The 23,790-nt window shown below is 37.7% G+C and overlaps 1 protein-coding gene across 1 annotated transcript in view; it reads left to right on the top strand.

The window, feature by feature from the left end:
* The window catches only part of KHDRBS2 (KH RNA binding domain containing, signal transduction associated 2), an 844,433-nt gene that overhangs the window by 392,302 nt on the left and 428,341 nt on the right, over positions 1-23,790 (top strand). The window contains exon 4 of the mRNA XM_069562599.1: positions 17,082-17,228. Within this exon, the coding sequence (XP_069418700.1) occupies positions 17,082-17,228 (147 nt within the window). The remainder of the gene's footprint in view (positions 1-17,081; positions 17,229-23,790) is intronic.

Below are 23,790 nucleotides of genomic sequence, written 5' to 3'. Positions count from 1 at the left end.
AATATAATCACAGCCTTCCCTGGTGACTCACAGGTAAAGAATCCGCCTGCAATTCAGGAGACCGGAGTTCGATCCCTGGGTCAGCAAGATTCCCTGGAGGAGGGAGGACATGACAACCTACACCAATACTTTTGCCCAGAGAATCCCATGGACAGAGGAGCCTGGCAGGCTACAGTCCATAGGGTCAGACCGAGTCAGGCACAACTGACGCAACTAAGCAGCAGCAACAATAAAGTATAATCACACATAAAAGGAGCATAAATTAAATGAGAATTTTATAATAGCAATTTATAATGCCTTCTTTGTATTTTTTATTGAATCAATAGTTTTAAAATAATTGTTTTTATACTATTTAATTATATATTATAATTTAAATGTTCAGATAATTTATTTCAAAATAAAAGATATATCATTTCATAGATTAAAATAAAGAGGAAATTAGATGAAACTAATTTTATAACTCTGATTATCATAGTAATTTTTATAGACAGAAGTGGTAGAAATGACAACTATTTATGGTATTAAATTAGATTTGAAGATACATTTTTCTCAGTAAAATTCTCCAATGCCAGTTGAGTAACAGATATTTTTTATTATCTTAGCTCTTGCTTTATTCATTATTTGCTGTGATAGCAATGGATGAAGAAAAGCACTCATACCCAAGAGAATCATCTTTTATACATGGTCCATCTTTCAATACAAGAAAATCTGGGGGACTCATGAAGAAAAGTATTAAACACCTTCAATGAAATTAAAAAAAAAAAAAAGAAACACTGTAATTACTAAACTTAATGCGGATAAAGGAAACAGTAGCATAAATGAATGGTTGCTATAGTCTTCATCTTCTGTCTACTGACGGCAAATATTCTAACAGTTGGGTAAGCACCTTACAGAGGTCAAGAAACATTATACCTCCTGTACTTCATCTAAAGTTAGTACAGCGCCATAATGTGCTAAAATTTAATTTTCTCTTTGTTCTGCTTCACATGTTCCTTTGCTCCTTTCAAGTAATGTCTCAAATAAACTTCTTTCAGTAAAGCCAGAGCCACAGAATCCATCTCTGTTCAACCTAAGGATGAAATAGATGCATTAGTGGTAAGCACAAAGAAAATTGAAACAACTATCCAAAAACTTTTCAATTCTGATATCTGTTCACCCCAGTGTCACTTTAGTTCATCTTTTGTATATGTCATTAATATTTTCATGGATCCTGATGGCTGTACTTCATGGAAAGGCCAAATTATTCCACTGGTATTCAACAAATTTAAAGTAATGTAAACAGAGTCTGTGAATGACTTGCATTACATTTAGAAGTGAATGTATTTACCAAAATTTAATCACTGATATCACTAAAGCTTACTTTGTTTTGTTGTTAATCTTTGTTTTCAGTAAACTTTTTCCACTCTGGACAATTTCAAGTTTGCCTTTTTTTTTTTTTTCTTTTCCAACAAAGCAGGCTTTTTTTTTTTTAACTTTTTTTTTTTTACTTTATTTTACTTTAAAATAAAGTATTGGTTTTGCCATACATTGACATGAATCCACCACGGGTGTACATGCGATCCCAAACATGAACCCCCCTCCCACCTCCCTCCCCACAACATCCCTCTGGGTCATCCCCATGCACCAGCTCCAAGCATGCTGTATCCTGCATCGGACGTAGACTGGTGATTCGATTCTTACATGATCTCAAAAGTATGTGCTATTTTGTAATGTGTTTAACTTTTTCTGGTATATGCAGCTTTTCTAATCATAGTGTTACAGTAAGAGGAACCCCAATCAATACAAAGTGATTTGTATCCTCAATTTTACATTGATTCCTGTGGTGATTCTCCATTCATAGAAAATAGTGTGCTATCTGCTTTGCTGAAACTTGTATTTGATGGTTTTTAAATTTTAAATCAGAGATTGAGCTGTATGCTAAGTCACTTCAGTCGTCTCCAACTCTTTGCAACCCTGTGGACTGTATCCTGACAGTTTCCTCTATCCATGGGATTTTCCAGGCAAGAATACTGGAGTGGGTGGCCATGCCCTCCTCCAGGGAATCTTCCCAACCTAGGGATCAAGCCCACATTTCCTGTGTCTACTGCATTGGCTGGCAGATTCTTTACCTACTGAGCGACCTGGGATGCCCAACCTATGATGCAGGTTAACTAAATCACAGATGGGAAAATCCTTGGTATAGTCCCAGCACCTTGTGGTCAGTCAATATATGTTCTGTTTTATTCCCCAATAAGCCTAGCAGCATTAGCACTGGGGCAAGACAGCTGAATATATATTCTTACTTCAGTACACAATATGTTTTGTGTGTGTGGTGTGTGTGTGTGTGTGTGTGTGTGTATGTGTGTGTGTGGTTGAAATATTAGAGGGCCATTGTAGCCTCTCTGCATTAATCTGTGTTCTCCAAATGTTTCCATCCTTGCTAACTCCATATACTTGCTCTTGGACCAACAAGGACAGAGGGGACTGTGCTAAGAAGTTGGGTTAATACTTTGGATTAATAGATTCTATTCATATTTTATATACATCCTTTACCAGTGCTATAGGACAAACACTAGTACATCAAACTCTTATGACTCCACTTTTCTGTTTATGCAGCACCCAAAAATGTTTGTTGCCCTAACGTAAAGAAAGAGTGAGTCTAAATTCACTTAAGTGTATGTAGGTGATGTTGAAAATTTTCAGACAATACCATGAAAGCAACAATTGTCAGGATTAGTGAGGGGATAGCTCCTCTCCTGGAAAAGACATATTCTGTGGTAAGAAGCAGAACAAAGCTTGATCAATATAAAGTGTCATGAGCAGTCCAAGTCTAGGTCCTGAGCTCCTTGCTTTTCCTTATGCTTTTCTAAAAACATTGAGACTTTAAGGAAAAAAAAATGCAGAAGGGCTTTCCACATCCAAGAGAAGTTTTGTAGTTGCTCCAGTGCCAAACACCCAAGCTCAGATTCCTAGTAAACTGCAGCACTTGGAAGTCAGTTCCAGAGGTATGTGTACACACTCCCTCCACCCTGCTTTTATTCTGATGTGTTTCAGAGGTTCTGTGCTCAGTTTCTATTTCCAAGCACTGATAGATTATTTTATAAATCTATAAAAATGAAACAGAGATAAACTCATCAGAAATTAAAAAAATTAAAAATTAACATTCACTTACCACAAATATAGTCTTTCCATGTAATTGAATTATTTGAAGAGAATAGAAATATCTTCACTCTCTCCATTCTTTTGTCTAGTCTATAAAAGAAAATTTCCTTTTAGATATTATCAAGTATACTTTTGCTAAAACAATATGAAGGACAGAAAGGGAAAGTAACAACATCTATAAGATCAAATTCTTATGTTCCCCATTTCCTTTGGAAAGTTTATTATCAGGTAACAGAAAACTTAGCCATTTATTTGAATAAAGCAATTAATATAAAAGTAGAGATTATACTTTCTATTAAGATTTAGATATGATCTAAGAAACATCACTTATGTATACTCTGCCATATCCACTCCCCAATCACACATACATGATGCAAACAGAAAAACACTTTGTGTTCAAGAATCCGTGGAACCATATGTTCTGTTGAAGGATATTATCAATATTAGTAATATAATACCAAATGTTTGTGATATAATCATATTTAGAAGGTGTTGCAGTTAAGATTTGATTGAGCAATCATTTCTATGTTGCTGACTATGTAGAGTTAGATGAATATATTCGTTCCAAATGAAAGTCCACAGGGGGTTGAAAGCAGATGATGATTTCAGAGATAGGTAAGGTTTTTCTAGCTAGTTATCTACAAAGGGCATGCAGAAGATGAAGCTGGTGAGGTCAACCAACACCAGAAAAAAAAACCCTGTAATGCCATGTGGAAATCATTGAATTTTAGGTATACAATATGTCAGCAGAAGCTTGTCAGTAGCAACTGGTATAATCAGGATTTTTTTTTTTACAGGAAGCTAAAAGTGGCAACAATACATACTCTATTTGTGCCATTTATTAACTTTGCATCCATATGTTGTAAATTTGGATGCCATTCCGTCCTGATGCCACAAGTATTCTATTCAGTGGTTAGCCACTTTATAAGTCCTAATGTGTTTGCTTCTCGGTCTGGCTGCTTGATGAACAGCATAATGCATTTGTCTAAAGTAAAGCCTTCCAAATCCTACCTTCAAGGCCAAACTGCCTTGTGTGCTACCTTCCTTCCAAGGGCAGGAGACAGCATCTCTAGAGTCCTCTGAATGTCTTCAGCAGGTTTTGTGGCCTTTCTTTATTTTAATTTTTTTATCCTCTGGCTTCAGCACCCTTGTCATTGCTGTCTGGTATCCTGTTGCTATTTCCTCTACAGACAGTAATGGCTGTGCAAGGTGACCTTCCTTAAATTGATATCCCACCTCCACATTTTCTCTCAGAACCAGTCATTCAGCATTGCTCCTTGCCAACTGGGATTCACTAGTACTTGCTTTTTCATCATTGGCTAGTAGCATCATGAGTCTCAGAAGCAAATCTGACCATATCTACTGGGTCAAAAGTGACTGTACTGAATGAAATTCCCTCACCAGCTCACTAGTTGTTTTCACTTCTTACTTTTCTCCCACAGCCGTATTCCAATTCAATAGGTTCCTGTCTAGGTTTTACTTATCCTTGAAGATATGTTTTCTTGAAATGGAAACAGGATACAGCTCCCCTGAGAATCAACATGCTAAGTGATTTGTAAAATACAGTTCTCTGGTGTCTCAGATGGTAAATAATCTCTCTGCAGTGCAGGTCACCTGTGTTCAATCCCTGGACTGGGAAGATCCCCTGGAGAAGGGAATGGCTACCCACTCCAGCATACTTGCTTGGAGAATCCCATGGACAGAAGAGCCTGGCAGCCATGGAGTCTCAAAAGTTGGAAGCATACTTCCATCTTTAACGATGTCTTGTCAAGAACCTTTCGTTGTGTTTTTTGCTTTAGTCGCCATACACTCAACACAGTTTAATTCCTCATGAATTCTAGACTATTGAGCCTTCTTGGGAATAGGCATTTTCCTTTTCAGTGGTGAAAATTTTCAACAGACAAGTTCCAGGTAGTCTGAACATTTTATTTCTTGGAAAAAGCGTGACAAATGCCATAAATTATGGTGGAATAGTTAAAATAATGAATTCTCATCTTATGACATCATCAGCATCCATGGCCCCAGAAACTGAAATCAGACAATTCTTGGTGTTTCAGAAGACTCTCAGGCCCTAGATTGTTTCTAGGGCAGTAAACAGAAAGTTGCTCTCAGCACAGAACCTGGTGCATACTCACTGGCAAACATACTATCCTTGTTTCTAAATCTAAAATTGTATACATGGGAAGTCCATTGTCAATTGTGTATTTCCCCTTTGTGGATCCAGCTCTAGAGGCATATAGTAATTTTTTATTGCTGTTCATTTGTTTGCTTGCTTATTCTTGCTTTAAAAAATAATAATTCAGGGATTTTCCTGAAATGCATCTCTCTTTGGCTCTTTTCTCTTAAATTCAGAATAGGATTAGGTAAACACATATTCTGCATCCTGCAATAAGTTTTCTTCTATTAGTTCATTTATTTTTCTTTTTTATGTTTTGTTTTCTCCTTGTGTAATTCTTACTATTACATATCAGCTTTCCTGGATCTACTTTCCATGTCTCTGATATTTCCTTCATGATCTTTATTCATATACTTTGCTTTGTATTTAATCTTTCTGTACAAAATTTCTGATTTCAGTCATCTCTCATTAATTTAAACTACTTTATTTTTGTCTTGCTTTGAGTTCCCCTAGATGAGGACAATGTAGAAAAATTTAGTTATGTGAAGTTTATTTGGAAGGAAATCTCTGGAAACCTTGGTATAGGAGTAAGGAAGCAAAATAAGAAACGTAAGGAAACCCATGTAATGTGCATTCTCAAACAGGCTAAAGACATACCTCCACCTGTGCACAGAGCAGTTGCTTTGTGCAACTGATAAGCTTTCTTTGTTTTTTTTTTTTTTTTTTTTTTTTTTTTTTTTTTTTTTTGATAAGCTTTCTTTGAAGCAGCTGAAGTTTAGCAGTTGAACTTAAGCAAACAAACCTATGGGGCAACAATGGCTGGCGCCGCATCTAAGTGTGGAGAAGGCTGGGTTGTTTATAAGCTGGCTCTCTCTAATCACTAGTTGACAACTGGTCCGTAGAGAGTTGAATCCTGACGTATCTTCCCTGGTCTGTGTTTAAGTAGGGCTATCCCTCAAGGCCAGACCAAGCCTCCAGCAAGAAAATAAATACTGGTTACATGAAGATAATGAAGACAATGAATATGGGTAGAGTATTCACAGCATCTGTTACAAAGAGTATTGGTGGAATTTATACAATAAGAAAATCTTCTCCCAGCCCAGAATCCTGTCTAAAACAAACAAACAAACAAAAAAAAAAAAACACCTTTTTGTAGAGAAGAAGATGCTTTTATTATTATTAAGCATTAGATCTGAATGTGATGGGCATCAAGGGCCATTCATCAAGAGATGAGAAGACCAGGAGAGATCTCATCCTTTTATAGCCAAGCAAATACAAACCATTGCATAATTTTTCTCAATGTAAAACACAAGTAATCCCCAAGTAAGAGGTCTTGATAGAACACAGAGAGCATCCTAACTTTGCATGATTATTGGTTAGCTAATTGGGTTCATCCAAGAAAAAACAAACTTCTTGTATCTTTATGACAGGAAGTAGTTTTGCAACCTGGAGCAAGGCCCCTACCAAAGTTAGTTTTTTACTATCCCCTCACAGAAACTAGAAGACAGATGCTTGTCTTCATGCCTGCATTTAAAAGGTGCCTCTATATCCTTGAGAAAGACATCCCTAGATCATAAAGCTGACAAAGACCTAACTTATATCTTCCAAAGGATTTATATACTTTTCAAAGAGAGGAGAAAGTACTTACAATCAGAAGTTTTCTAAATTAAAGGCACTGGGAGGGGAAAAAAAAAATTGCTCCGAGAAAAAGGAGTGAGGGTAATCTCTTCCCTAATTTTCAACAGAAGAAACAAGTCTCTTATTTTTATTTGTAATTGTTTTTAAATTGGAAATCAAGTCTTTTTAAAACCATGAAATGTTTGTGCCTGCATTTTATCTCAACAGCTGACTGAAATGTGTTTATTCAAGTGTTTCCCTTCCTGCAATTCAGTTGACTTGTAGTCAATGTGTTCAGATGTCTGCCTGACTTTCCTGTCTGTGGCTGGGAATATTATATGTTATTTTTTATTTGTCAGCTTATATATGGTTATTGAAATTGAATAATTTATGAAGTCCTTTAAATAGTAAGGGGAAAACAGAGGTCCCTGTGGGACACTGATCCCTAGGTTTCCAAAAACCCTGGCTTTCCGAGATTTCTGCCAACCTCAAAGCAAAGCATGTGAAACCTACTTCTTGGTTACTTCTCAGCTGCTAAGTTCAGGGAGAATCATTACACCAATACAGGGAGATCCCTGAGTTGGGAAGATCCCCTTGAGGTGGACTTGGCAACCCACTGAAGTTTTATTGTCTGGAGAATCCCATGGACAGAAGACCCTGGCTGGCCATGGTCCATAGGGTCAAAAAGAGCTGGACACAACTGAAGTGACTTGGCAGGCAAGCACACTCTTTCTCCACAAATTTCAAATCCTTGATCCCAGTCTCTTTCTGGGATCTACTCCCCTCTTTCTCTGCCTCACCACTGGCCTCCAACACAAGTGCTTTCACATCCCCATTACAGTTTCCTCTACCTAACCCAAACAAAGCCTCTGGGTGGATTAGGAAAAACAGATGCTAGAGAACTACATTTTGGTAATTGTGGCCCCAGTTCGTTCTATTTCCACAAGATAAATATTTTTGAGTATCTTACTTAATAAGCAAAAGACTTTTAAATTAAATGTCTTTCATTTTTTAATTCAAGAGTTTGACCTGTGATCAAACCTTCCTATAGGTTTCATTACATCAAGATTGATGGCCTAAATGCAAAGGAAATCCAAAAAAGAGGGAATATGTGTATATGTATGGCTAATTCTCTTTGCTGTACAACAGAAACTAACACAAGATTGTGTTTTGACTATATTTCAATAAAAATTATAATAAAATAATTGATGGCCTTTTTTTCTGCTTGAATAATGTAATGACCCTTGTGTTGTATCGAGATACTCTTCATTGTTTTGGATAAAACATTTTCAGAGTTTGGAAAACCAAATAATCCTTGATGTTCCCTAGAGTGTATGGTTTGAGTGTTCTGAATTGAGAATCATGCACTCTAGTAAACCTTCAACTTCCAAACTCAAGCATAAACAATCTTTTGTTTGGTACTTCCTACCTCTCTGATTTCAAATTATTGACCTATTTAAAAAACACTACCTTTTCTCTCATTGATGTTTCTGGCCCTTCACTCTTCATGAATTTAGATAGTATTAGGTTGAGTGTTCAGCTCTGAAAAGATACCCTCACAGAGCTGACCGTTTGGGCCACAGATGCTATAATCTAGGAGAGTTCTTGCCTGTTCAGTCTCGGGGAGCAAGGCAAAGGCAAAAGAAACTGAGATCCTCTTCAGGGGCAGCCATTGCATCTCTACCACAGACAAATATGTATACATATATATGTACACACACACACACGCATATATATATATATATATATATATATATATATATATATATATATACACATTTATACACATATATACATTTGTAAACATCCCTTTGGAGGATGCAACTTGAATGGATGAATGTACTAGAAAAGAATTTCTACATAAGTGTAGTTACACATGCTTTTAAATTCAGACAATCCCATTCAGTCCAAGGTATAAATAATTCATTTGTTTCTATTTGAATTTCGTGGTAGAGAATGCTGTATAGATAAGAGACTTATTTATTACTGAAGAGAATTTGAATTAAAAGAAAGTTCTCTGAGCATTAATAATAATAATAATAAATCTGCAGAAAACAGTAAAACTCTGAGGATAAAATATGACAAGAGTAATTGCTAAAGTAAAATATATATATATAAAACTTTTGTATACTATGTATTATGTGTTTTTAACATTTCTTTGATTGTTTAGCTTATTCCTGTCACTGGTAGATTTTTCAGGAGGATAATTAGGATATTTGAATGCATTGCCTTTTTTAGTTCATATTTGTTTTTATATTGCTTTGAACCTTAGATATTTAGCATAATAATATTTAGCAAGTCATATTTGACTAATGCTATTATTGTTATTATTATCATTTTACCATTGAAAAATTAAAAGGTCAAAACTAGTGAGGTCACATCAAAATTTATACACTATTGAGGAGAAGAGCTGCGATTTTTGCTCTAGTACCCATGATCAGAATCTGGACTGTTGAAGCTAATATGACATGTGTTATTTCAGAGTTATATCATCCATTTGACATGCTGTATGATTCATTTGAAAGTTAAAAATCACCAACGTAGATGTGGTGATTTTAATATTTTTTCTTATTCTGAAACGTGAGCTCTTTCGCTTAGAGTAACTTTCAAATGTATGATCTCTTGGAGAAAAGTAGTATATTTAAATTAATTTAACAATAACTAGCTTTTTCCAATAGTCATGTATGGATGTGAGAGCTGGGCCATAAAGAAGGCTGAACACCAAAGACAGCGAAAGAGACACAGATGTATAGAACAGTCTTTTGGACTCTGTGGGAGAGGGAGAGGGTGGGACAATTTGGGGGAATGACACTGAAACACGTATAATATCATATAAGAAATGAATCACCACTCCAGGTTCGATACACAATGCTTGGGGCTGGTGTACTGGGATGACCCAGAGGGATGGTACCAGGAGGGAGGTGGGAGGGGGGTTCAGTATGGGGAACATGTGTATGCCCGTGCCGAATTCATGTTGATGTGTGGCAGAACCAATACAATACTGTAAAGTAATTAGCCTCCAATAAAATAAATAAATTTAAAAAAAAAAAGAATTGATGCTCTTAAACTGTGGTCCTTGAGAAGACTCTTGAGAGTCCCTTGGACTGCAAGGAAATCCAACGAGTCAGTCCTAAAGGAAATCAACCCTGAATATTCATTGGAAAGACTGATACTGAAGCTGAACCTCCAGTACTGTGGCCACCTGCTGTGACAAGGTCACTCATTGGAAAAGACCCTGATGCTAGGGAACACAGAAGGCAGGAGGAGAATGGGATGACAGAGGAAGAGATGGTTGGATGGCATCACTGACTCAATGGACACGAGTTTGAACAAGCTCAGGGAGATGGTAAAGGACAGGAAAGCCTGGTGTATTGCAGTCCATGAGGTCACAAAGAGTTGGACACCACTGAGCCACTGAACTGAACTGAAGAATTCTTGCATCCCTAGAATAAACCCAATCTGATCATGGTGTATGAGCTTTCTGATGTCTTGGTGAATTCTGTTTGCTAGCATTTTGTTAAGGATTTTTGCATCTATGTTCATCATTGATATTAGCATGTAGTTTTCTTTTTTGTGTGTTTTCTTTGTTTGGTTTTGGTATCAGGGTGATGGTGGACTTATAGGATGAGTTTGGAAGTGTTCCTTCCCGTGCAGTTTTTTAAGAGAATTTTAGGATAGGCATTAGCTTTTCTCTAAATGATTGATAAAATTCTGTGAAGTCATATGGTCCTGGGATTTTGTTTTCGGGGAGATTTTTGATCACAGCTTCAATTTCAGTGTTTGTAACTGGGTTGTTCATAATTTCTATTTCAAGGTACAGTCGTGGAAGATTGAACTTTTCTAAGAATCTGTTCATTTCTTCCAGGTTATCAATTTTATTGCCATATAGTTGTTCATAAGAGTCTTTTGCAATCCTTTGTATTTCTGTGTTGCCTGTTGTAACCTCTCCTTTTTCATTTCTAATTTTGTTGAATTGATTCTTCTCTTTTTTTCTTAATGAGTCTGTCTAAAGGTTTGTCACTTTTTTTATCTTCTCAAAGAACTGTCTTTAGTATTATTAATCTTTACTATTGTTTTCATTTAATTTTCATTTATTTTTTCTCAGTTCTTTATTTTCTTTCCTTCTACTAATTTTGAGGCTTCTTGTTCTTTTTTCTACAGTTGTTTTAGGTATACAGTCAGGTTGTCTATTCGGTGTTTTTCTTGTTTCTTGAGGTAGGATTGTATTGCTATAAACTTCTCTCTTATAACTGCTTTTGCTGCATAGGTTTTGAGTTGTTGTCTTTTCCTTTTCATTTGTTTATAGATATTTTTTGTTTTCCTTTTGATTTCTTCAGTAACATATTGGTTATTTAGAAATGTATTGTTTAATCTCCATTTGTTTTTACAGGTTTTCTCTTGTAATCAATGTCTACTTTTATAGCATTGTGGTCAGAGAAGATGTTTGACACAATTCCAATTTTCTTAAATATACTGAGGTTTCATTTGTGATCCTAGATGTGATCTATCCTGGAGAATGTTCCATGTACATTTGAGAAGGTGTATTCTTCTGCATTTGAATGGAATGTCCTGAAGATATCAATGAGATCCATCTCATCTAGTACATCATTTAAGACTTGTGTTTCTTTAATTAATTTTCTGTTTTGATGATCTGTTTATTGGTGTGAGGGGGTTTTAAAGTTTCCTATTATTATTATTATTATTATTATTATTATTATTATTGGGAGAAATCTCAATAACCTCATATATGCAGATGACACCACCCTTATGGCAGAAACTAAAGAGCCTCTTGATGCAAGTGAAAGAGGAGAGTGAAAAAGTTGGCTTAAAGCTCAACATTCAGAAAATCATGAAGGAAATCATGGCATCCGGTCCCATCATTTCATGGGAAATAGATGGGGAAAAAGTGGAAACAGTGGCTGACTTTATTTTTGAGGGCTCCAAAGTCACTGCAGATGGTGATTGCAGCCATGAAATTTAAAGATGCTTACTCCTTGGAAGGAAAGTTATAATCAACCTAGACAGTATTTTAAAAAGCAAAGACATTACTTTGTCAGCAAATGTCCGTTTGTTAAGGCTATGGTTTTTCCAGTAGTCGTGTATGGATGTGAGAGTTGGACTGTGAAGAAAGATGAGCACCAAAGAATTGATGCTTTCGAACTATGGTGTTGAGAAGACTCTTGTGAGTCCCTTGGACTGCAAGGAGATTCAACCAGTCCATCTTAAAGGAGATTAGTCCTGGGTGTTCAGTGGAAGGATTGATGTTGAAGCTGAAGCTCCAGTACTTTGGCCAACTGATTGGAAGAGCTAACTCACTTGAAAAGACCTTGATGCTGGGAAAGATTGAGGTCAGGAGGAGAAGGGGGTGACAGAGTGTGAGATGGTTGGATGGCATCACTAACTCAATGGACATGGGTTTGGGTAGACTCCAGGCAATGGTGATGGGCAGGGAGGCCTGGCATACTGTGGTTCATTGGGTTGTAAACAGTCGGACATGACTGAGTGAACTGAACTGAACTGATTATTATTGTGTTACTGTCAATTTCTCCTTTTATATCTGTTGGTGTTTGTCTTATGTATTGAGGTGCTCCTATGTTGGGGGCTTAGATATTTACAATTGCTGTCTTCCTCTTGGATTGATCCCTTGATCATTATGTGGTTCCCCTCTTTATCTCTTGGAATCTTCTTTATTTTAAGGTCTATTTTGTCTGATATGAGGATTGCTACTTCAGCTTTCTTTTGCTTCCTATTTGCATGAAATATATTTTTCCATCCTTTCACTTTTAGTCTATATCTGTCTTTAGGTTTGAAGTGGGTTTCTTGCAGACATAATATGTATGGGTCTTGTTTTTGTATCCATTCTGCCAGCCTGTGTCTTTGGGTTGGAGCATTTAATCCATTTACATTTAAAGTAATTATTGCTATATATGTTCCTATTGCCATTTTCTTGGTTGTTTTGTGTTGATTTTGCAGATGTTTTTCTAACTCTTGTATTTCTTGACTATATACATCCCTTTAACATTTGTTGTAAAGTTGATTTGCTAATACAGAATTGTCTTAATTTTTGCTTGTCTGAAAAGCTTTTTATTTCTCTATCAATTTTGAATGAGATTCTTGCTGGGTACAGTAATCTCTATTGTACATTTCCCCCATACTTTAAATATACCCTGCCATTCTCTTCTGGCCTGCAGAGTTCCTCCTGAAAGATCAGCTGTGAAACATATGAGATTTTCCTAGTATTTTACTTGTTGCTTTTCCCTTGATTATTTTAATATTCTTTCTTTGTGTTTAGTCTTTATTAGTTTGATTAATATGGGTCTTGGCATATTTCTGCTTGGGTTTAACCTGTATGGGACTTTTTGTCCCTCTTGAACTTGATTGACTATTTCCTTTTCCATGCTGGGGAAATTTTCAACTATAATCTCTTCAAAAATTTTTCATACACTATCTTTCTCTCTTATTCTTCTGGAACCCCTATAATTTGAATGTTGGTGTGTCTGATTTTGTTCCAGACGTCTCTGAGACTATCCTCAGTTCTTTTCACTCTTTTTACTTTATTCTGCTCTTCAGAAGTTATTTCCACCATTTTATCTTCCAGTTCACTGATTCGTCCTTCTGCTTCAGAAATTCTGCTATTGATTCCTTCTAGATGCTAAGTCGCTTCAGTCATGTCCTACTCTGTGCGACCCCAGAAATGGCATCCCAGTAGGCTCCCCCATCCCTGGGATTCTCCAGGCAAGAACACTGGAGTGGGTTGCCATTTCCTTCTCCAATGCATGAAAGTGAAAGTGAAGTCACTCAGTCGTGTCCGACCCTCAGCGACTCTATGGACTGCAGCCTTCCAGGCTCTTCTGTCCATGGGATTTTCCAGACAAGAGTACTGGAGTGGGGTGCCATTGCCTTCTCCGATTCTCTCTCTGATTGCTTCTAGAGTATTTTTAATTTCTGTAATTGTTTTGCTTGTCTTTTTATGTTTCAGTTCAGTTCAGAGGCTCAGTTGTGTTTGACTCTTTGTGACCTCATGAGTGAATTCTGGAAGATGGTGATGGACGGGAAGGCCTGGCAAGCTGCGATTCATGGGGTCACAAAGAGTCGGACACAACTGAGCGACTGAACTGAACTGAACTGAATTGAGGCCTCCCTGTCAATCACCAACTCCTGGAGTCTACCCAAACTCATGTCCATCGAGTTGGTGATGCCATCCAGCCATCTCATCCTCTGTCGTCCTCTTCTCCTCCTGTCCTCAATCCCTCCCAGCATCAGGGTCTTTTCCAATGAGTCAACTCTTCACATGAGGTAGTAAAGTATTGAAGCTTCAGCCTCAGCATCAGTCCTTCCAATCAACACCCAGGACTGATCTCCTTTAGGATGTACTCGTTGGACCTCCATGCAGTCCAAGGGACTCTCAAGAGTCTTCTCCAACACCACAGTTCAAAAACATCAATTCTTCAGTGCTGAGCTTTCTTCACAGTCCAACTCTCACATCCATTCATGGCCACTGGAAAAACCATAGCCTTGACTAGACGGAACTTTATTCGCAAAGCAATGTCTCTGCTTTTGAATATGCTATCTAGGTTGGTCATAACTTTCCTTCCGATGAGTAAGTGTCTTTTATTTTCATGGCTGCAATCATTATCTGCAGTGATTTTGGAGCCTCCTAAAAATAAAGTCTGACACTGTTTCCACTTTTTCCCCATCTATTTCAAATGAAGTGATGGGACCAGATGCCATGATCTTCTTTTTCTGAATGTTGAGCTTTAAGCCAACTTTTTCACTCTCCTCTTTCACTTTCATCAAGAGGCTTTTTAGTTGCTCTTCACTTTCTGCCATAAGGGTCGTGTCATCTGCATATCTGAGGTTACTGATATTTCTCCCAGCAATCTTGATTCCAGCTTGTGTTTCTTCCAGCCCAGCGTTTCTCATAATGTACTCTGCATATAAGTTAAATAAGAAGGGTAACAATATATAGCCTTGATGTACTCCTTTTCCTATTTGGAACCAATCTGTTGTTCCATGTCCAGTTTTACCTGTTGCTTCCTGACCTGCATATAGATTTCTCAAGACGCATGTCAGGTGGTCTGGTATTCCCATCTCTTTCAAAGTTTTCCACATTTTATTGTGATCCACACAGTCAAAGGTTTTGACATAGTCAATAATGCAGGAATAGATATTTTTCTGGAACTCTCTTGCTTTTTCCATGATCCAGCGAATGTTGGCAATTTGATCTCTGGTTCCTCTGCCTTTTCTAAAACCAGCTTGAACATTGGAAGTTTGCGATTCACATATTGCTGAAGCCTGGCTTGGAGAATTTTGAGCATTACTTTACTAGTGTGTGAGATGAGTGCAATTGTGCACCCTTTCTTTAATTATTCTATGTCTTTGTTAACTGATTCTTTCATTTCCTCCATTCTCTTTTTTAGGTTTCTGATCATCTTTACTCTCATTATTCTGAAATATTTTTCATATAGTTTGCCTATTTCCTCTTCATTTATTTGGACTTCTTTGTTTCTACTTTGTTCTTTCATTTGTGTAGAATTTCGCTGCCTTTTCATCATTTTTTTTTTAAACTTATTGTGTTTGAAGTCCCCTTTTCTCAGGCTTCAAGGATGAATTATTTCTTCCTTTTTATTTCTAATTTCCTAAAGTTGGTCCAGTTGTTTGTGTAAACTTTGTACAGGGTGAGCTTCATGCTGAGTTGTGTGTGTGTGTGTGTGTGTGTGTGTGTGTGTTTCCTCTGATGGACAAGGCTGAGTGAGGTGGTAATCCTGTCTGCTAATGATTGGGTTTGTATTTTTGGTTTGTTTGTTGTTTAGATGAGGAGTCCTGCACAGGTGGTTGTGTAATACCAGATATTGTATTCAAGTGTTTTCCTTTATGTGAGTTCTCACTATTTGATACTCCCTACGGTTAGTTCTCTGGTAGTCTGGGGTCTTGGAGTCAGTTCTCCCACTCAAAACACTCATTGTAAGTTCAAAATGAGAACTATTTCAGATTTCTCAGAAAGCTTGTCTCACATAAAAGGTCCTGAAGTGATGCTCTCATTGTATGTGAAGCCAAGAGACAGGAATTAGCAGCAGCCCTATTTTTTCTTTTTTATCCTTTGAAATTTAGTGAATCAATTGCTAGTTTGGGAGAGGAGAGTCAAGAAAAGTAAAATACAATTAATGTTGTGTATGGTAACTTTTGAGCTTCTCAAAGGGCTCAGCAGATTAACAATCCACCTACAATATAGTAGACTCAGGTTCAAGCCCTGGGTCCTGAAGATTTCTTGGAGCAGAGCATGGCAACCCACTCTAGTGTTATTTCTTAGAAAGTCTTATGCATGGACAGAGGAGCCATGTAGGATACAACCTATATGTTGCAAAGAGTCAGACATGACTGAGCAAGCATGTGTTAATTTTTCACTGCATTTTACTTCCCTGAAATCCTTGCAAAATGAGCTGGACTTGAGTCCCAACTTTGCTGAGGTTACTTAAGTCTTTTAAACTCAATATCCTAATTTGAATTATGTGAATGCTATGCAATGTTATTGAAAGATTAAAGACAACATGAGTAAAAAACTTTGCACACATAAGTAAAGTAAGAAGCATCTGAACTGAACTGATCAGTCATGTCTAATAACTCAGGTGCAGTGCTCACAAAAATCTTGGGTATGAAGCTCACTCTGAATGAAGGCCAACATAATGTGTAACAGCCATTGCTTTAACTTACTCCTGTATGAGGCAGCAAATGATAGCAGTGATGGGTAGGACCTGTTCCCATGGGAATGAGCATGTGAGAGAAGCCTCCGTTTTGCTCAGTTTCATGGAGAACAACTAACCACTTCACCACCTCTCAAAAAGTATCTATAAAATCCTAGTTTTCTTAAAAAACAGTGGCATCGTGGGTTCATTGGCTGCAAATGATTACTTGTAGGACACAAAAACAATATTTTCTTCCAGTGGAGTTAATGGCATTTCTGTCACTTCTTTTTGGGGATTTAGTATTTTTCATTTAGATGATTAAAATATACAGCTAATTATGCCAGATTTAAAAAAAATCAAACTCTTAAAAATTATTTTGAAATATTTAAATGAGTTATGTCAGATTTTTACTTTCCACTTGTGGAAAACTTGCTTAGATTATATACTTTTGTCATCTCCTCAGTAAATGTTAAATTGATGTAAAATGAGTGTATTTGTATTTATAAAAATAACTTTTTTCACAGGAAGAAGAATTAAGAAAAAGTGGGGAAGCCAAGTATGCCCACTTGAGTGATGAACTTCATGTATTAATTGAAGTGTTTGCTCCACCGGGGGAGGCTTATTCACGTATGAGTCATGCTTTGGAAGAGATTAAAAAATTTCTGGTTCCCGTAAGTACTTTTCATTCTTTACAAAGATTTTTCTCATCAGTTCCTATTAAAAATGTGCCTTGATCTTCACTGACTTTCTAGAAAAGAAACTTATGTTGCAGATTAATTATTTGTAGAGTTAATGTGAAAGTGAAAACAAAAAGAAATATAAAAAGCACTTAGCACAGGCTCTGGCATGTTGCTACCAAGTGATAATGTGGCTGTAGTTTTTCTTCAGAATATTACATGCCATGCTATCCTTCAGAGCCATGAAGAGTAAGACAATTAACACTAAAGCTTAAATACCTAACTGAAGTTGTATACTTTTCTTTTGTTTCTTAATTACTTGTTAGTTGACATGTATTATTCATAATCTTTAATTTTGAAAAAGAAAATTTTGAACATAGAAAATATTTCCAGGTATAATGGAAGGGGAAAGAGACTCAACATGCAGTATGTGTAATGACAATCATAGTATTTGGAATGATTGTGTACTTTTATGCAATAGTATGCCAGGTCTTCCTCATTATAAAATATAATGTAAACGAATCAATATTAATAAAACTAAACACTTATTGACATCATTGAAAAGTCAGAAAAATACAATCATTGCATTGTATGAGAGAAACAGAATGTTCAGTGTTCAGAAAACGTAAGCCAGCATATTCGGGTTTGCATTTTGAATAGAATCCTCTACTGATTTTCTGAGAAATAGAAGAAGATTAAATAATGAAGCTTTCCTAAAGGTCAACAATTTAGCATTCCAGGAAGAGGTTGTTTGAACAGCAAGCTTTGCATCAGGCTTGGACCTGGGAATGAAATAATTAGAGAATGCTGAGATAAAGTTTTCTGGATTGTCCTGGCAGATGTCTTCAGCAGAGGGAGAAAAAGAGCAGCTGAGATTTATCTGTGCAATGAAGAAACACTATAGTTTTTTAAACTAAGTAATAAACTCAGAGGAAATGTGGGTAAGATTCATTGATTGGCAGTCATTTTCAAAATAGGGAGGAAAAAAAAAACAGAATTTAACAACAAAAACATATAAAAATATTACCACACAACCTATTTGTATGCCCAGTTTTAAAGTTTCAGTCAAGAAGAGTTTATAGAATAATCCCATACCACTCTGATTATTCCATAACTTTATATACACCCAGTATTTGTGCCCAATTTATTAGCTGGTACTTATCTGAACATCTTCCTAAATAGATCCTATATTTCTTAACAATGAGGATGCTATGTCCTCTCTTCCTTCTGTTTTTAAACTAAATGCCTGGTTCAATTCAGTTCAGTTCAGTTCATTTCACTCGCTCAGTCGTGTCCGACTTTTTGCGACCCCATGAATTGCAGCACGCCAGGCCTCCCTGTCTATCAGCAACACCCGGAGTTCACTCAAACTCATCTCCATCGAGTCGGTGATGACATCTCATCCTCTGTCGCCCCCTTCTCCTCCTGCCCACAATCCCTCCCAGCATCAGAGTTTTTTCCAAAGAGTCAACTCGTGCATGAGGTGGCCAAAGTACTGGAGTTTCAGCTATAGCATCATTCCCTCCAAAGAACACCCAGGGCCAATCTTTAGAATGGACTGGTTGGATCTCCTTGCAAGTCCAAGGGATTCTCAAGAGTCTTCTCCAACACCACAGTTCAAAAGCATCAATTGAGAAAGAAGAATGGAACTGGAGGAATCAACTTGCCTGACTTCAGGCTCTACTACAAAGCCACAGTCATCAAGACAGTATGGTACTGGCACAAAGACAGACATATAGATCAATGGAACAAAATAGAAAGCCCAGAGATAAATCCACACACATATGGACACCTTATCTTTGACAAAGGAGGCAAGAATATACAATGGAGTAAAGACAATCTGTTTAACAAGTGGTGCTGGGAAAACTGGTCAACCACTTGTAAAAGAATGAAACTAGATCACTTTCTAACACCGCACACAAAAATAAACTCAAAATGGATTAAAGATCTAAATGTAAGATCAGAAACTATAAAACTCCTAGAGGAGAACATAGGCAAAACACTCTCAGACATAAATCACAGCAGGATCCTCTATGATCCACCTCCCAAAATTCTGGAAATAAAAGCAAAAATAAACAAATGGGATCTAATTAAAATTAAAAGCTTCTGCACAACAAAGGAAACTATAAGCAAGGTGAAAAGACAGCCTTCTGAATGGGAGAAAATAATAGCAAATGAAGCAACTGACAAACAACTAATCTCAAAAATATACAAGCAACTTATGCAGCTCAATTCCAGAAAAATAAACGACCCAATCAAAAAATGGGCCAAAGAACTAAATAGACATTTCTCCTAACAAGACATACGGATGGCTAACAAACACATGAAAAGATGCTCAACATCACTCATTATTAGAGAAATGCAAATCAAAACCACAATGAGGTACCACTTCACACCAGTCAGAATGGCTGCGATCCAAAAATCTGCAAGCAATAAATGCTGGAGAGGGTGTGGAGAAAAGGGAACCCTCCTACACTGTTGGTGGGAATGCAAACTAGTACAGCCACTATGGAGAACGGTGTGGAGATTCCTTAAAAAATTGCAAATAGAACTCCCTTATGACCCAGCAATCCCACTGCTGGGCATACACACCGAGGAAACCAGAATTGAAAGAGACACATGTACCCCAATGTTCATTGCAGCACTGTTTATAATAGCCAGGACATGGAAACAACCTAGATGTCCATCAGCAGATGAATGGATAAGAAAGCTGTGGTACATATACACAATGGAGTATTACTCAGCCGTTAAAAAGAATTCATTTGAATCAGTTCTGATGAGATGGATGAAACTGGAGCCAAATATACAGAGTGAAGTAAGCCAGAAAGAAAAACACCAATACAGTATACTAACACATATATATGGAATTTAGGAAGATGGCAATGACGACCCTGTATGCAAGACAGGGAAAGAGACACAGATGTGTATAACGGACTTTTGGACTCAGAGGGAGAGGGAGAGGGTGGGATGATTTGGGAGAATGACATTCTAACATGTATACTATCATGTGAATTGAATCGCCAGTCTATGTCTGACGCAGGATGCAGCATGCTTGGGGCTGGTGCATGGGGATGACCCAGAAAGTTGTTATGGGGAGGGAGGTGGGAGGTGGGTTCATGTTTGGGAATGCACGTAAGAATTAAAGATTTTAAAATTAAAAAAATAAAAAACTAAAATTAAAAAAAATTTAAAAAAAAAAAGCATCGATTCTTTGGCACTCATCTTTCTTCACAGTCCAACTCTCAAATCCATACATGACAACAGGAAAAACCATAGCCTTGACTAGACGGACCTTAGCTAGCAAAATAATGTCTCTGCTTTTGAATATGCTATCTAGGTTGGTCATAACTTTCCTTCCAAGGAGTAAGCGTCTTTTGATTTCATGGCTGCAGTCACCATCTGCAGTGATTTTGGAGTGAAAAAGCAACAACAACACAGTGTGACACTGTTTCCACTGTTTCCCCATCTATTTCACATGAAGTAATGGGACCAGATGCCATGATCTTTGTTTTCTGAATGTTGAGCTTTAAGCCAACTTTTCACTTTCCTCTTTCACTTTCATCAAGAGGCTGTATAGTTCCTCTTCACTTTCTGCCATAAGGGTGGTATCATCTACATATGTGAGATTATTGATATTACCCTGGCAATCTTGATTCCAGCTTGTGCTTCTTCCAGCCCAGCATTTCGCATGATATAATTTGCATATAATTTAAATAAGCGGGGTGACAATATACAGCCTTGACCTACTACTTTTCCTATTTGAGACCAGTCTGTTGTTCCATGTCCAGTTCTAATTGATGCTTCCTGACCTGCATATAGGTTTCCCAAGAGGCAGGTCAGGTGGTCTGGTATTCCCTTCTCTTTCAGAATTTTCCACAGTTTATTGTGATCCACACAGTCAAAGACTTTGGCATAGTCAATAATGCAGAAATATATGTCTTTCTGGTACTCTCTTGCTTTTTCCATGATCCAGCAGATGTTGACAATTTGATCTCTGATCCCTCTGCCTTTTCTAAAACCAGCTTGAACATCTGGAAGTTCACGGTTCACGTATTGATGAAGCCTGACTTGGAGTATTTTGAGCATCACTTTACTAGCGTGTGAGATGAGTGGAACTATGTGGTGGTTTGAGCATTCTTTGGTATTGCCTTTCTTTGGGATTGGAATGAAAACTGACATTTTCCAGTCCTGTGGCCACAGCTGAGTTTTCCAAATTTGCTGGCATATTGAGTGCAGCACTTTAACAGCATCATCTTTCAGGATTTGACATAGCTCAACTGGAATTCCATCACCTCCAGTAGTTTTGTTCATAGTGAGGCTTTCTATGGCCCACTTGACTTCACATTCCAGGGTATCTGGCTCTAGGTGAGTGATCATACCATCGTGATTATTTGGGTTGTGAAGATTTTTTTGTACAGTTCTTCTGTGTATTCTTGCCACCACTTCTTAATATCTTCTGCTTCTGTTAGGTCCATACCATTTCTGTCCTTTATTGAGCCCATCTTTGCATGAAACGTTCCCTTGGTATCTCTAATTGTCTTGAAGAGATCTCCAGTCTTTCCCATTCTGTTGTTTGCCTCTATTTCTTTGCATTGATCACTGAAGAAGGCTTTCTTATCTCTCCTTTCTATTCCTTGGAACTCTGCATTCAGATGCTTATATCTTTCCTTTTCTCTTTTGCTTTTCGCTTCTCTTCTTTTCATAGTTATTTGTAAGGCCTCTCCAGGCAGCCATTTTGCTTTTTTTGCATTTCTTTTCCATGGGGATGGTCTTGATCCCTGTCTCCTGTACAATGTCATGAACCTCCGTCCACAATTCATCAGGCACTGTATCAGATCTAGTCCCTTAAATCTATTTCTCACTTCCACTGTATAATCATAAGGGATTTTATTTAGGTCATACCTGAATGGCTTAGTGGTTTTCCCAACTTTCTTCTATTTAAGTCTGAATTTGGCAATGAAGGGCTCGTGATCTGAGCCACAGTCAGCTCCAGGTCTTTTTTTTTTTTTTTTTGCTGACTGTATAGAGCTTCTCCGTATTTGGCTGCAAAGTATATAATCAATCTGATTTCAGGGTTGACCATCTGGTGATGTTCATGTATAGAGTCTTCTCTTGTGTTGTTGGAAAGTGTTTGCTATGACCAGTGCGTTCTCTTGGAAAAATTCTATTAGACTTTGTCCAGCTTCATTCCATATTCCAAGGACAAATTTGTCTGTTACTCCGGGTGTTTCTTAACTTCCTACTTTTGAATTCCGGTCCCCTATAGTGAAAAGGACATCTTTTGCGGGGTATTAGTTCTAAAAGATCTTGTAGGTCTTCATAGAACTGTTTAACTTCAGCTTCTTCAGCATTACTGGTTGGGGCACAGACTTGGATTACTGTAATATTGAATGGTTGACCTTAGAAAGGAACAGAGATCATGCTGTCGTTTTTGAGATTGCATCCAAGTACTGCATTTCAGACTCTTTTGTTGACCGTGATGGCTATTCCATTTCTTCTAAGGGATTCCTGCCCCCAGTAGTAGACATAATGGTTATCTTAGTTAAATTCATCCATCAGTGTTATTTTATTTCGCTGATTCCTAGAATGTCAACCTTCACTCTTGCCATCTCCTGTTTGACCAGTTCCAATTTGCCTTTATTCATGGACCTGACATTCCAGGTTCCTATGCAATTTTGCTCTTTACAGCATTGGACCTTGCTTCTATCACCAGTCACATCCACAACTGGGTATTGCTTTTGCTTTGGCTCCTTCCTTTCATTCTTTCTGGAGTTATTTCTCCACTGATCTCCAGTAGCATATTGGGCATTTACTGACCTGGGGAGTTCCCCTTTTGGTATCCTATCATTGTGCCTTTTCATACTGTTCATGGGGTTCTCAAGGCAAGAATACTGAAGTGGCTTGCCATTCCCTTCTCCAGTGGACCACATTCTGTCAGATCGTTCCACCATGAGCCATCCGTCTTGGGTGGCACACACGGCATGGCTTAGTTTCATTGAGTAAGACCAGGTTGTGGTCCTAGTGTGATTAGATTTACTATAGTTTTCTGTGATTATGGTTTCAGTGTGTCTTCCCTTTGATGCCCTCTTGCAACACCTACCATCTTACTCGCATTTCTCTTACCTTGGTCGTGGGGTATCTCTTCATGGCTGCTCCAGCAAAGTGCTGCCACTGCTCCTTACCTTTGACGAGGGGTATCTCCTCACCTCTGTGCCTCCTGACCTAGAACATGGAGTAGCTTCTCTAGGCTCTCCTGTGCCCGGGTAGCCACCGCTCCTTGGATGTGGGGTTGCTCCTCTCGGCCTCCACCCCGGCCTCTCACGTGGGGTAGCTCCTCTTGGCTGCACTTGTGCACCATTGAAGCCACCTGCACTTGTACACAGTTGCAAATGGCTGGCGCTGTTGGGTAAATAGTTTTACTATATTTAGCTCAGACTAGCCCAACTTCTGGTGATCTAACTGTTATCAAGAAAGTCTATAACTACCTGCATTACTAATTCATTTTGTGACTGTAGACAAGTCAGTTAAATTTCCACAACTTTAGCTTCAGTTCAGT

This window comes from Ovis canadensis, chromosome 20 (assembly GCF_042477335.2).
Source record: "Ovis canadensis isolate MfBH-ARS-UI-01 breed Bighorn chromosome 20, ARS-UI_OviCan_v2, whole genome shotgun sequence".
NCBI lineage: Eukaryota > Metazoa > Chordata > Mammalia > Artiodactyla > Bovidae > Ovis > Ovis canadensis.
The sequence above is the reverse complement of the archived record's forward strand: the minus strand, read 5'-3'. Positions and strand labels throughout refer to the sequence as shown.